The sequence below is a fragment of the Zonotrichia leucophrys genome, chromosome 26, assembly GCF_028769735.1.
Source record: "Zonotrichia leucophrys gambelii isolate GWCS_2022_RI chromosome 26, RI_Zleu_2.0, whole genome shotgun sequence".
Lineage (NCBI taxonomy): Eukaryota > Metazoa > Chordata > Aves > Passeriformes > Passerellidae > Zonotrichia > Zonotrichia leucophrys.
In genome coordinates this window covers 6,336,170-6,348,905 of record NC_088195.1, presented here as the reverse complement: position 1 = coordinate 6,348,905, position 12,736 = coordinate 6,336,170, and the positions used below count along the sequence as shown (strand labels likewise).

General features: G+C 44.0%; 1 protein-coding gene across 1 annotated transcript in view; it reads right to left on the bottom strand.

The window, feature by feature from the left end:
• Nucleotides 1-12,736, bottom strand: part of IPO9 (importin 9) — a 40,723-nt gene that overhangs the window by 9,883 nt on the left and 18,104 nt on the right. Inside the window, exons 8-17 of the mRNA XM_064732898.1 lie at nt 11,230-11,330; nt 9,894-9,952; nt 9,259-9,410; nt 8,160-8,258; nt 7,917-8,023; nt 6,398-6,537; nt 4,639-4,798; nt 3,464-3,690; nt 3,120-3,268; nt 2,143-2,271 (exon numbers count right to left, since the gene is read on the bottom strand). Coding sequence (XP_064588968.1) covers nt 2,143-2,271; nt 3,120-3,268; nt 3,464-3,690; nt 4,639-4,798; nt 6,398-6,537; nt 7,917-8,023; nt 8,160-8,258; nt 9,259-9,410; nt 9,894-9,952; nt 11,230-11,330 — 1,323 coding nt within the window. The remainder of the gene's footprint in view (nt 1-2,142; nt 2,272-3,119; nt 3,269-3,463; nt 3,691-4,638; nt 4,799-6,397; nt 6,538-7,916; nt 8,024-8,159; nt 8,259-9,258; nt 9,411-9,893; nt 9,953-11,229; nt 11,331-12,736) is intronic.

Here is a 12,736-nt window from a genome sequence, read left to right as displayed (position 1 = left end):
AAAATGTAACACAGTGTGGTAATGTAATGATTCTTGTAGGTTGTATGTAAATGCTATAGGATTTGTATCTTGGACTAGATTGGTCAGTGAGAATCAGAATATTCAACACAGAAGATGATATATGGCATTGTAACGAGAACCTTGCTCTCTTACCCTTTTCCTCCCTTACTCTATTACCCTCTCATAACACAGTATGGTAATGTAATTATTCTCATAGGCTGTATGGAAATGCTATAGGATTTGTATATTGTTCTAGATTGGTTAGTGAGAATTAGAATATTCAACACAGAAGAAGATTTATGGAATTCTAACAGGAACCTCACTCTCTTACCCTTTTACTCCCTTACTCTCTCACCCTCTCATCCTCTCTCCCCTCTCTTCTCTCAGTCCTGCTCCAGCTGTGGCTGGCAGCTCCCAGCAGGGCCCTGCACCCAGGCCCTTTGCAATAACCCACAAGTTCCAGCCCTGGCTGCAGAGATCTCTCCTCTCCATCCATCCTGACTGTCCTACCCCCAGCACTCCTACATAAGGGAGTGGGCATGTGGCACTCACACACTCTTTCAATATAACTCTCTCTCTCCCAGGATTTTTTCTGGAGAAGCACAGAGAGAAGAAAACAATTCTTATCTCTATTTGCTACTCCTGTTGTTTTTGCACTTGTGGAATGTGTTAGGAAGATTGTTTACCTGAAGGGATTTGTCAATTGGATTCTGCTGAGGGTTGTTTCGTTTCCTTGGCCAATTGGGTCAAAGCTGTGTCCTGCCTGTCTCAGACAGTCATTGTTTTTTCTTTAGTATTCTTTAGTGTCTTTGGTATAGTATCGTTTTAGTATCTCTTTAGTATAACTATAATATAGTATCTTTTTAATAAAGCAATTGTTCAACCCTCTGAATCATGGAGTCATTCCCAGATGTTGGGGTCACCCTGCATTCTAAATGGTCAGGCAGGGGAGACATCCCAGAACCTCCCTGAACCACAATGAAAACAAGGGGAAAACTGGTGGCACCTGGTAAGATTCCCAGGTAAGTTCTACAGACTCCAGCTCACTCACACATACACTACTCCTCACTGCCCAATCAGCAGCAATCAAGATAACTAATAAATATTAACAATAAAAACAACAACCTCAAGTAGCTGCAATTTTGTGCCAATCTCGGTACCTAAAGAAATTCAAAGAGTTTTCAGCAAGTGAGAGGTGAAGACAGAGAAGTGTGACATGAACAAAACACAACTCAGCAGCTGAGCTGCAGTCCTTCTGAATTCTTCTTAGCACAAAGATCCAGCAAAGCAACCAATGTGCAGGACTACAATTTCTTCCTGCTGGTCTCTCACCTATTCTCACTGGTTTGTTGTTTAGGCAAAGACCACATTGCCATGGTCTGTATTCACATGGCAAAGAGTAGCTGCCACTGTGGAACTCCTTACATAAGGAATGAAACCACCCTTGTTATTCATATGCCAGTTAGGAGCTGGAATGAAAAGGCTCCCTGCACTTCCAACCTCTGATGCTTTTTCCTTCTTGCCAGATACTCCAAAGACATCAGGCCAGAGCCAAGCCTGCCTGCAAGCACAGCCCAGCTGATGCTGGAGATGATTCCCTACTTTCCCTCCATCCCACACCTGGCTCAATCAAAAAGAAGTTTGCCTTCCCCTTCTCCAGTAAATGAGTACAACACAAAGTTGCTAGAGTAGGAGGGCTAGGAGGGTTTTTGCTGTCCTGTGCCTGTGAATATTCCTGAAGATAGTCCCTGCCATTACCAGGTGTGATAAATGTTATAGGGGCAGAAAAGCATTACAGGTTTGCTTGGTTGTTTGGTTTGGGTTTTTTTTTTGTGTTGTTGGGCTTTGGTTGGTAGGTTTTTTAACATGCTCCAGTGCACTAAAACAGGAAAACCATCCAGGCTGCTGCCTTTCTCACTGTAGTTCTCCACATTCAGGAATGATCAGGAGAAGCCACTGCAGGCCCTGAACAACAGGACTTTCATGGTGAACTGGAGGTGGCAGAAGCTCTGAGGGGCTGCTGATACAGCAACTGGCAAGCACAGCCTGGGCCTCCTCAAAGGCTGTGTCCCCTCTCCTGGGCTGGTACAGCCCTGCAATCCTCCCCAGGTGTCAGCAGCCTCCCCCTCCCCACAGCAGTACCTGCATTGTAGCGTTGTCATCTGTGTTCAGGCTGCACTGTGCCACTGCAGGGAATGCCTGGCAGATGAGGAGCTGGGACAGAGGGGGCTTTGTATTCCTCACAACTGTGGTCAGTATATCAATAGAGGTCTGAAAGGAAAGCACAAACTGTCACAGCAGCAGCCACAGAACCTGAAGTCAGCACTACCCAGCCCTGCTGCAAACATCAAAGGTGGGAACTGCAGGGATGTGGCCACTGCTGCAACCACACCCTGAACTCACAGCCTAGAATAATTTTTAAATGCAAGGACCCTGGAGTCACACACCCAAGCATCACTGCTGTGAGCTGCAGAGTTCCCAGGACAGTTCCCAAATTAAGAGCAGTGTCACACTCAAACAGGGCAAACAGATGCAAGCTAATGAGAACAGCCAGAGAACTGCTCCAGCTGACTTGTTCCATTTTGATTATATTGATTGAAATTTATCTTAATTACCCATAAGCAATTGTTACAGTCATACCAATTAAGAGATTATATGCATATTGATGTGGATGTTTATGGATTTAATTCCATACAACCAATCTACACAGTCAGTGCTCCATCTTTTATTAAGGCACCTGTGTAATTTATCTCAAATTCATACATATGTGATGCATAAATCAGAAAAAGTCTTAGGAAGAAATGCAAGGAGCAGTTGTGTACTCTGCTGGGAGAAGAGGTTGCTCCTGCTGAAAGATGGCAATGTCACAGCAAAATCACTGGGGATGACTGACACTGTGGAGACTGGAAGAAGGCCAGAGGAGCAGTTTAAAGCAAACTTTTGGAAGCATCTTCCTGCACCTGCAGTTTGCCTCCTCCACAGAGAAACCTCCCCCAGTGACTGAAGCCATTGCTCCAGAGCATGTCCACAGCAGCCTTTCTGCCTTTGCAGAGCAGCCAGCCCAGTGTTACACAACAGGAGCATCTCCAGCCCAGGCCATGCCCCACTGAAGCACTTACTGCACACAGCCCTGCTGGGATCTTGTCAGCTGGGGCCTGCATGATGCTGACAAGGGTTGGGATCAGCCTCATCTGCATTGGACCCTGGCAGGCTTCTATTTGAGCTAGCTCCTTAAAAATATCCTGGGCAAGAGAAGCAACAACAGGATCTGGAGAGAGAAAGCATCATTTACTAAAACACACACACATCTCAATCTTTGCCACCACTATTTTGGCTGGGCAAGGCAGCAAGTTTCCCCTCTACCACAGGAATCAGTGTTCATTCAATGACCACTGATGAAGTTTTCAGCAGCAGGATTCAACAGCAAAACCAAGTGTGCTTAGGGATGTAAGTGGATGCATACCATTACTGTACTTGAGGAATATTGCAATGGTGAAGGGGCAGATCTTGTTCTCCATGCTGGCTGTAAATGCTGCATCCACTGTGCACACAATGCACAGTGTCTCCATCACCAGGTTCAGCACCTCGGAGCTGAACTGAGTTGCCAAGTGGATCAGGCCATCCAGAATGCTGGGGAGGAAAGGCTGCAACACGTGGGTGCTCTCAGAGATCTTCAGCTGGTCACAGTAGCTAGATGAGAAATTTGTGATACAAAAATACATTCCTAATTTATTGAAGTAACTTAAATATATTCCATTCTGGATAATACATAAGGGGTTGTTCCATCCTGTCCATTGTTATTCCTTAAGTTCAATCCTCTAGGACTTCTCTCCTTCACTCCTCTACTGCTTGACCTGCCAGCAGCTCAGCAGGAAGGAGGAGGAAAGCTCTCACCAGAAATCTTCCCTCCACATTGCACACAAAGCAGAGTTGAGCTGAGTGATGTTGGAGGCTTCTACTGCCCCTCAGTGACAGATCTTTTCTAAGAACTGCCCATCGATGGAGAAAAGGAAAAAAGCCCAGGACAGACACTGCTTACAAAGTTTTTGTTACCATGTTCTACAAGTGATCTGGGGTGTGATAAAGCAATTTCAGGAATAACTAAGTCATAAATCTCTGACTTTATTTATTCATTAACACTTCAGTGCAAATAAGACAAAGTGCTCTGTTTGGAAGTGGTGAACAGTTAGGTTTTAGCAGATCTTTTTGTGACTGGTTTTTAGATTTTACACTAATGTTCATCAAGTACAGCAAAGCTTCCTTCTGACAAAAATGGGGTAAGAAAATCAAAGCCCAAACACTCCTTATTGCTGTGATTGGCTCCATAGGCCTGGATGATGTCAGTCACCTTTATGACCAAACAGGAATAATCTGGGTTTCATCCTTGTGCTTTCCAACACTACCTAGTGCTGCTCCTCCCTGTGACCATATCCATCACAACACTTTACTGTAGCCAGCCCTGAATCTCAATTCCACATTCCTCATTAGAGTTATTCTATTTTGAACCTGTTTGCTTACACTTTTTAAGCCGACATCTACTTCATTCAAAGCAAAACCTCCCACAGCCCAGACAGAAACACCACTTTACCAAACCAGTTTATCAATGTGATTTACAGCCCTGTCCCAGGGTTTGCTTACCCCCAGATGGCTCTGACTGCAGAGATCCTGACAGAGGGGGGCTGGGTTTCGTGCAGCCCACTGACAGTGGCCTGCAGGAACTGCTGGATGAGCTCAGGGGACATGGCCACGGTGAAACGGCTGGCGGCCCACAGGGCCCGGCCCAGGAGGAAAGGAGACACTGCAGCAACACAAAACACCTCTGTTGTTTCACAATGAGCTTTAGGAGTTTAAAATCACAGCTGCTTCCATCCATTATTTACAATCTTGTCATCCCAATAGGAAAACACTGAAATGTGACACACGAGACAACTGTGCAGGCTTACAAAGAATTTTTGTTCACGGTTTATTTTCTTAGTTATTTCAAAGAATAATTTTTCATTTATTAAAAAGCCTCCTCCCTTCAACTATTTACACTTGAATTTGTTCATCACTGAACAAAAGCAAAGGAAGAGAACAGAGGCTTTGCCACCAATTCCCATTTATCCAGCTCAATATTCTGTCCCCAGCAGAAGAAAGCAGCATCTTAAGGAGAAGCATTGGAATAGCAGAGCTCATACCCAGGGACCTTTCACAGTTTGCAGCCATCACCCTGCAGCTACAAAATGGAATTCTGTGGTACACCAGCACCACAGAAGCAGTGGACATTCATTATCCACTCACCTGCTTGCACTCACTAAGGTATGATATATCTTTATCACACTTATTCCTGCTGCCTTTTCAGACTATCAATCTCCTTACCTATCTAGGCTGGCCTCAAAGTGATGATGCTCTCTGTTCCTCAGCACCTTTACTGCCATTATTTATGCTCCTGCAAGTACTAATTTTAAGATGAGGACATAAAACACTCTGTGCAAGCTGTACAGCAAGAGAAGAGCTTTGTTTTTTAAGTCAGTATCATAAAACACAACATTTCTTTGCACCATTACTGACCATTAAATGGATATCCTTGGAGAGCCATCAACACACTGACTGTGGGAGCCCTTCTAGAGCACAGCAGCTCATTTACAACCCAGTGCCACACATGTAAATGAATGTAAATATATGTAAATTGCTGAGGTGGTTTCTTACAAGCATTGCACACTATGCACTTTGCACACTAGTTTTTCACCCAACATTAACACAAAGAGAACAAAAACCCTCCTTTGTAAGGGGCTAAATAAGTGTTTCTTTGATGAAAAAGGAACCCAGGAATCAGTTGTTTCTACCCTGACAACTCAATGTGAACTCATCAATGATGCTCACATTAATGCCTTAAACTTCTAAAATTTTAATTAATTTGCAAGGACTTTTGAGGTCTGACTTTCAGCAATTCCTCTGATTTTCTTGCACACTGATATAACACAGAGAGCAAAATCCTGCTGAGTTCTCAATAACAGAATCCCATTTAGCCAGGAGCATTATTTGAATTCATGTGCCACAACTAGTGTCAGCCTCAGCAGAAAACAAATGGGATGACATGGTGCAGCAGGAATTCTGAAGGCGGTTAAACAGTGCTGGTGCCTTTCCCAGGAACAGACACAAGACATCAGAACAGCAATTTTCCACCCAGCTCCTCCAGCCTCATGCATCCAGCCAACAATGAGATCCAGCTGAAAGCACAGTCCCACGTATAAAGGACTCAGAGTAGAACTGGGAGCACGTGAGAACTCACAAGATTTATGTTTTTCACGTGAGCAGATGCACAATTGCATTTCCCAATCCCTCATGCACACATCAACCTGACTGATTCATCAGAGACTCCCAGCAGCTGCTCCCAGGGATGCAGGGTCCCACATACCTGAAAGGTTGAGGTCTGCCAGGACCACATTTGTCAGGAAGCCGTGCATATCAAAGTGTATTCTCCCATTCTTCACACTGTCTGTAATTATAGACTTGACTGAGCCCAGGGCCAGCATACAGGCTTCATGTATTTTCCACCTGCAAAACAGTTCAGATGCCTTAAGACTTTTCCTGTCATCACTCAAGAAATAAATACATATTCTGAAGTGAAGTCACAAGCAATTTTCTGGTCTAAGCTACGACAACTATTTCCTTGATCCCAAAAGAGAATTTAAAAAAGCCCTTAAAGAGATTAACATTCAGAAACTGAAAGATGGGGGCTTGGAAACTCCCTCAGGATGGGCAGCATTCTCAGTCACTCCCTAAAATATTGGTGGAATAGTTTTTACTTGTACCAATTTTGTCCTCATAATAAAAAAGAACCTCTTCCATGAAAGCTTGTGTTCCAGCCATGCCTTCATAATTTATGTGCAGAAGCACTGGGATACCCAGTACATTAAAGGTTTAAGAACATCTAATTTTGCATTAACATTTTGTTAATTATGGTGATATAATTAACAAAGAGATAGAACTCTGTGCAAACACACTTCTCCTTGGTTTTATTTGTGAAGCCAAGGACCTACTTTACAATTAGGGAACCTAATGTCTGATTCTGCAGCCATTCCATTGCTGCTCATTATCAGAGGAGCTCCTCTGACACTGATTCAAAATAAACACAACCACTCAACCAATGCCCTGTAAAACCAGGAGAGAATCACTGTGGACCAGCAGCCAGGTACTCCTGCAGTGGAGTTTTCTTCTTCTATTCCCAAATAGCACTAAAATCTGCAACTCTGAAGTTCTAAAATTGAACATATATCTGCATACAGCACCACTTGACATCAAGTAAAAAAAAAATAAATTAACACACATATATATTTTTATATATATATGTTATATATATATATATTTAACATACATATATGTTCCTGAAAAATCTATATATATTTTTATATATATAAATATAATATTATATATATTTATAACATAAATATATATGTGTATATATAACATAAGTATATATATAACATACATATATATATAACATAAATATATATGTGTATATATATTCCTGAAAATTTTATCTCAATTAGTGAGCAGGAAGTATTGCAAATTTCTCTTCTGATTTTCTATAAGTAATTATCATTTGCCATGAGATGTTTTAAGGAACATCAAGCTCTGAAGGGAGGGAGCCTTGCCACAGATAACTTGTGCTACTGCCCAAAGTATTCCACATGAAGATTTCACCATCTGGCTCAAGAACTGCTGTACTTTCTTTTTCTTCTTCTAATCAGAGCTTTCCAGTTCCATCATTGCTCTTCAGTTGCATTGTCACAAATGAAATGTGATTAAATCATGGTGCACCCAGTGCTGCAGATGAGCTCAGCATCCGCTCCAGTGCTGTCCCCTCCCTGTCCCAGCACTGTCCCCTCCCCTCCCCGCCCCAGGGCCACCCCCTCCATTCCCCAGCCCCTCACCAGTGCTCAGCCCCGCTGTTTTTAGCCTGCTCAGCTTCCTGCAAATGCCTCGTAGCTGCTGCAGCCAGAGCAGTTGCACTCTCGTTCTGGAAATCAGCAGCCACAGCCTGTGCACAAGGAAATGGGAACACTCATTTGTATGGACTGTTAAAAGTTGGCCTTTTCTCTAAATGCCCTTCCTGAGGGCAGGTTTGATGTTTGTTATTACTACTGCAGTATCTAAATGTGGAATATGTTTCATACCAGCAGGAGATCCTGAGCAGCAATTCTCACTGTGTAGGAAAATGTGTCATCATCTTCATCCTCCACAAACTGCTGTGGATTGGCAGTCCAAACCTTAATCTAGAGGAAATAAAAAGGACAGGGCAGCTGAGAATTCAGGATACCATCAGTGAAAGGCAGCTTTTCTGTTCCCTGCAACCTGTTTTGGAAAACTACTTTCAGAATTTTTCTCTGCCATAAGAAGTCTTCATCCTCAACTGATTTTTCTTCTATTCCATTGGAGAAACCTCTGAACAGAAGAAACTCTCTGTTCTGAGCTCATCTTGCTCTTCTGGCCCTCATTTGAAATCAGAGTTTGACAGAACTAATGACTGACCTGGAAGCAATGCTGCAGCTTTATTTTTAGATGAGGAATGGGAGTAGCAGATAAATCTTTTAACAGAGTGCTTGTTTTTATGCATGTCTACCTAAACTAAAAGATGATGGTTGTGACACTTGAGAGGCCAGGAGCTATGCAGACTTTCAGTACAAATTATTTCACCCTACCAGCACAACATTTTGGCTCTCACAGAAAGCTGTTTATTCCTTTCAGCATGAAAATCCTCATTTTCACAGCACATAGAAGAATGAAGGAAGAAAGCCTGAAAGAGCTGAGATTGTTCAGCCTGGAGGAGATTCCTGGAGGACCTTGTAAGTGCCTTAAAAATAAAGCCCTTTTAGCAGAGCCCCAGGACAAGATGGTAGGTTTGGATTACAGAAGGAATTCCTAACTAAGGGGTGCTGAGGCACTGGGTGTGCTGCCCAGAGAAGCTGTGAATGTCCCATCACTGAAAGTGTCCAAGGCCAGGCTGGATGGGCTTGGAGCAACCTGGGATAGTGAAAGGTGACCCTGCCCAGGGCAGGGGGTGGCTTTAAAGTCCCTTCTGACCCAAACCCTTCTGTGATCTGTGATTTTCTGCCCACCTTGTACCATTCTGGAACCTCTCAGTGCTGCCACAGCAAAGTGATGGAACAGCCTGTTAAATTACAGCAGCTTCCACACACTGAAACTCTTCCCAGGACACGTGCTGGTTTAAATCTCTCATTTCCTTTGTTTCCTACACAACACAAACATGCCCACCTGCTCCTCTGTGATCTGCATGTAAAGCAGGATGTAATAGATCAGGTCTGGCAGAGCCTTCTTCACTGTGCTCTTAAATTTGTTGTTTTCCAACAAGGCATGAACAAATTCAAATATGCTGAACACCAGATTTTCAAAGCCCAGAACTTCACCTGAACAAAGTGGGAAAAACAAAAAAGAACATGACTGAATATGCCAACAAACAAAAAGGTACAAATGGATGTGAAAATAATTACAAACTGTTAGCTTCTCTGAGCAGATATTTATTCATTCTCCTGGACTAGCAAGTGCAGCAGCAGCCCCAGGAGGATTTCAGACCTCATCACTTTCTCCTCTCTTCCCACCACACACCTCTCATTAAAATTTATCAAGCTCAACCTAAAACCTATTTGATTTTCTTTTGTCCCACTACTTTTACCTCAAAATCTCACTCCTTTAGCCATTAGAAAACTTTAATTGTGTGCCTTCATTGAACACAATCACAAGTAATTTGCAAAGAAGTGATGGACAACATTCTAACATGGTAAATGCACCTTTAGCACAATCTCCCATGGTGTTTCAGTCACTGTTTTGACAGCAATATTTAGGTAATTCCATTCCTCTTCAAATAGCAAAAGTGAAGTGCAAGTTCTTACCATCAGAATCCACAGGATCCTCCACCTCCTCTGTGTAATTTACTTCTGTTCTCACATAAGTGGATGGAGTTAAGGAAATGCTTTTTTCTAAAGAACAACACACATTTTGGAATTAATCTGCTCCTGTCTTTAAATTGCTGATAACTTGGGAAGGTTTCATTCTTTGCCAATTCATTCATTCTTCATTCAAGCCTTTGATTTTGTGTAGAGTCCTTTGTGCTTCAGGACACACAGACAACGTCCCCAGGAGCTCCTGGCTTTGTGCATTGCCCAAGTTCAAAGATCACTTTCCACAGACCACTCACACATCACTTCAGCACATCTTTGTTATTATTTGATTAACTTAGATCAAACTCACCAAGGTAACCCAAAACTTCATTTATGTTAACTTTGCCAGAACAGAACCCCCCAGACTCATTCTTTGCAGGGGATGTGAGCCAGTTCAACACTCACTGCTGCCCAAGGGTGAGGAACCACTCCAGGTTCCCACATCCTACCTTAAGTTTGCTCTGCTCCCTACCAAGCCTCTCCACAAGCACCAGCCCTGGAAAATGACAAAACTAACCTGGGGGCAAGAAGGAAGGAGTTTTCTTTGCGGATGGTGAACTGAAGATCCAACAAGAACCAGAGCACACACAAAGCAAGGAAGAACAAGACTCTCCCTTTTGCAAACAACAGCCCAATTTGTTTGCCCATACCAACTGGACTGTAGCAGGGGTCAGGACAGGAGAGGGAGAAACACACCATCAGAAATCCAACAAGCAGCTCCTTGTATTTTCACAGATTCACAGAATTATTTGGGAAGGGATCTTAAAGGCCATGTAGCTCCAATCCCCCTGCCATGGGCAGGGACACCTTCCACTGTATTTTAACAGGGGTCTGAAAAAACAATATGGAGAGATTGGAGTTGTCAGCTTTCGAGTACAGGGCAATGCACCCACAGACCACTCTGACACAGCTGGGTGTGCAGTGAGCACTGACTGAAAACTCAAATGGCAAATCAGCTTGTGCAGCAAATGCAATCAGCCATTAGTTCTGCTGCAGCAAGGGTAACAGCTGGTTCTCCTCCTCCTGAAGTCTTTACACTGTGACCAGCACCTTTTTAAAAAGACAATTTTTACCAAAAAGTACCAGAAACAATGCAGAGCTCATGGCAGTTCTACAGGGCACATGCATATCAACACACATTTAAGCAAAAAGAAACTTAATAGAGCCTCCAGAAGTAACAGAACTTGTCTGGCAGGGCAGAGCACTCCATGAATTGTCCTGCTCAGTCAGGTCATTACTGAGTTTGTCTCATTTGATTCCAGGTAAACACATTCATTAGCAAGGATATAAAGCAGCACTTTCTGTCAGGGTGTTCCAGACGATGGGCAGGATCTGCTGCATTGATGAAATCATGTGCTTTGGGTAGTTTTTCACAAGTGCTGTCACAGCCTGGAACCAAAAAGAATATCAGTCAAAAGTGAAACTGGGAAAGCCATCAGCACACTCAAATCACAGGCTGCTGTTTCATTAACAACTGAGATCACCCAAAGGCTCCCTGTCACCAGGTCACCTCTCACTCCTGACCACACAACCCCTCTCTTGCTCAAACACTCACCAACACACTTCTCTTGGTGCTTCCTCTTTGGCAGGGAAGCAAAGGGATAACACACCATGTGGCACTCTGGAGTGAAGACAATGCCACAACGCAGTGGTCAGACAATGACTCAAATCCAAAGCACATCAGTGTCTGGATACAATTATCCTGGAAGTGCCTTGTCCCAGAAAAAGAACTCGAATGTAATGTAAAACCAGACTACTGCCCACTTTCCACACTTCTACTCATGCAAGCAACACATCCATTGCACATCCAGGGAGCAGCTGGAGAAGCAAACACCCACCCAGATCAATTCCCTTCCCACCCTGGCTGTGCCAGCCCAGCACAGGGGCAGCCCAGCAGCTCCACAGGGGATTGTGCCCGGACTGTCATGAAGCTGATCATCCTGACTTAGGGGAGCCCTTCCACTGACACTGCCAAAAGCCTTGTGGGACCCTCCAGGAGTGAGAGAGCTCTCAGTCCCCCCTCTCCTCCCCAGGGGCACAGCTCCAGCTGTGTTGCACTTGTTACAGAACAGCCCCTCACAAACTGCCTGAGAGGTGGCTGCTCCCAGACACACAGGTGTCAGTTTGTTTGTGCTCACCCAATACAAATCACTCTGTGCAGCTGGTTTGTTTGCAGCACTGGGTATAATAATAGAAACAAAAAAATAATAATTCACCTTCCAGAAAAACAAGAGCAATCTAATATCAGCATTGGAGATGAGCAGGCATCAGGAATAACCCAGTTATGTGGGTTTGGGAATGAGTCTGGCAGGTGCTGGAAGGAAGCATTACAGAAAATAATGCTGAAATCTCTGGGGAAAAAATTATGCAGGTGCTGGCAAAGGATGTGAATCTGATCCTCAGGACTGCTGCAAACACCCTGCCTAGGGCCACAGGAGCATCCAAACTGACTTGTTCCATATGTCACTCCATGTGAACCCCAGGCAAATGTTTCCAAGCTCTGCACCCAACCAGCTCTGCAGGAAGCACTGCTGGAGTGCTAAGGGAGCTCCCCAATGGCTCTGCAGTTGGAACAATAGAAAGCTGCATTTGCAAGGTCACCACAGCCCTGCACAGCAAGTCATTAAAACACAGAGCACTCTCCTGTCAGATGTTGTATTTCAACCCCTGGCCCCTCACTCTGCCAATTCCCACTGCTTGTCTGAACTCAGAGAACAGCTTCACAGATCCCCTGCCAATCCCCACATACTGCTCCACCACCTCACCACCTATTAATCCTTCAAGAAAGCCCTTAC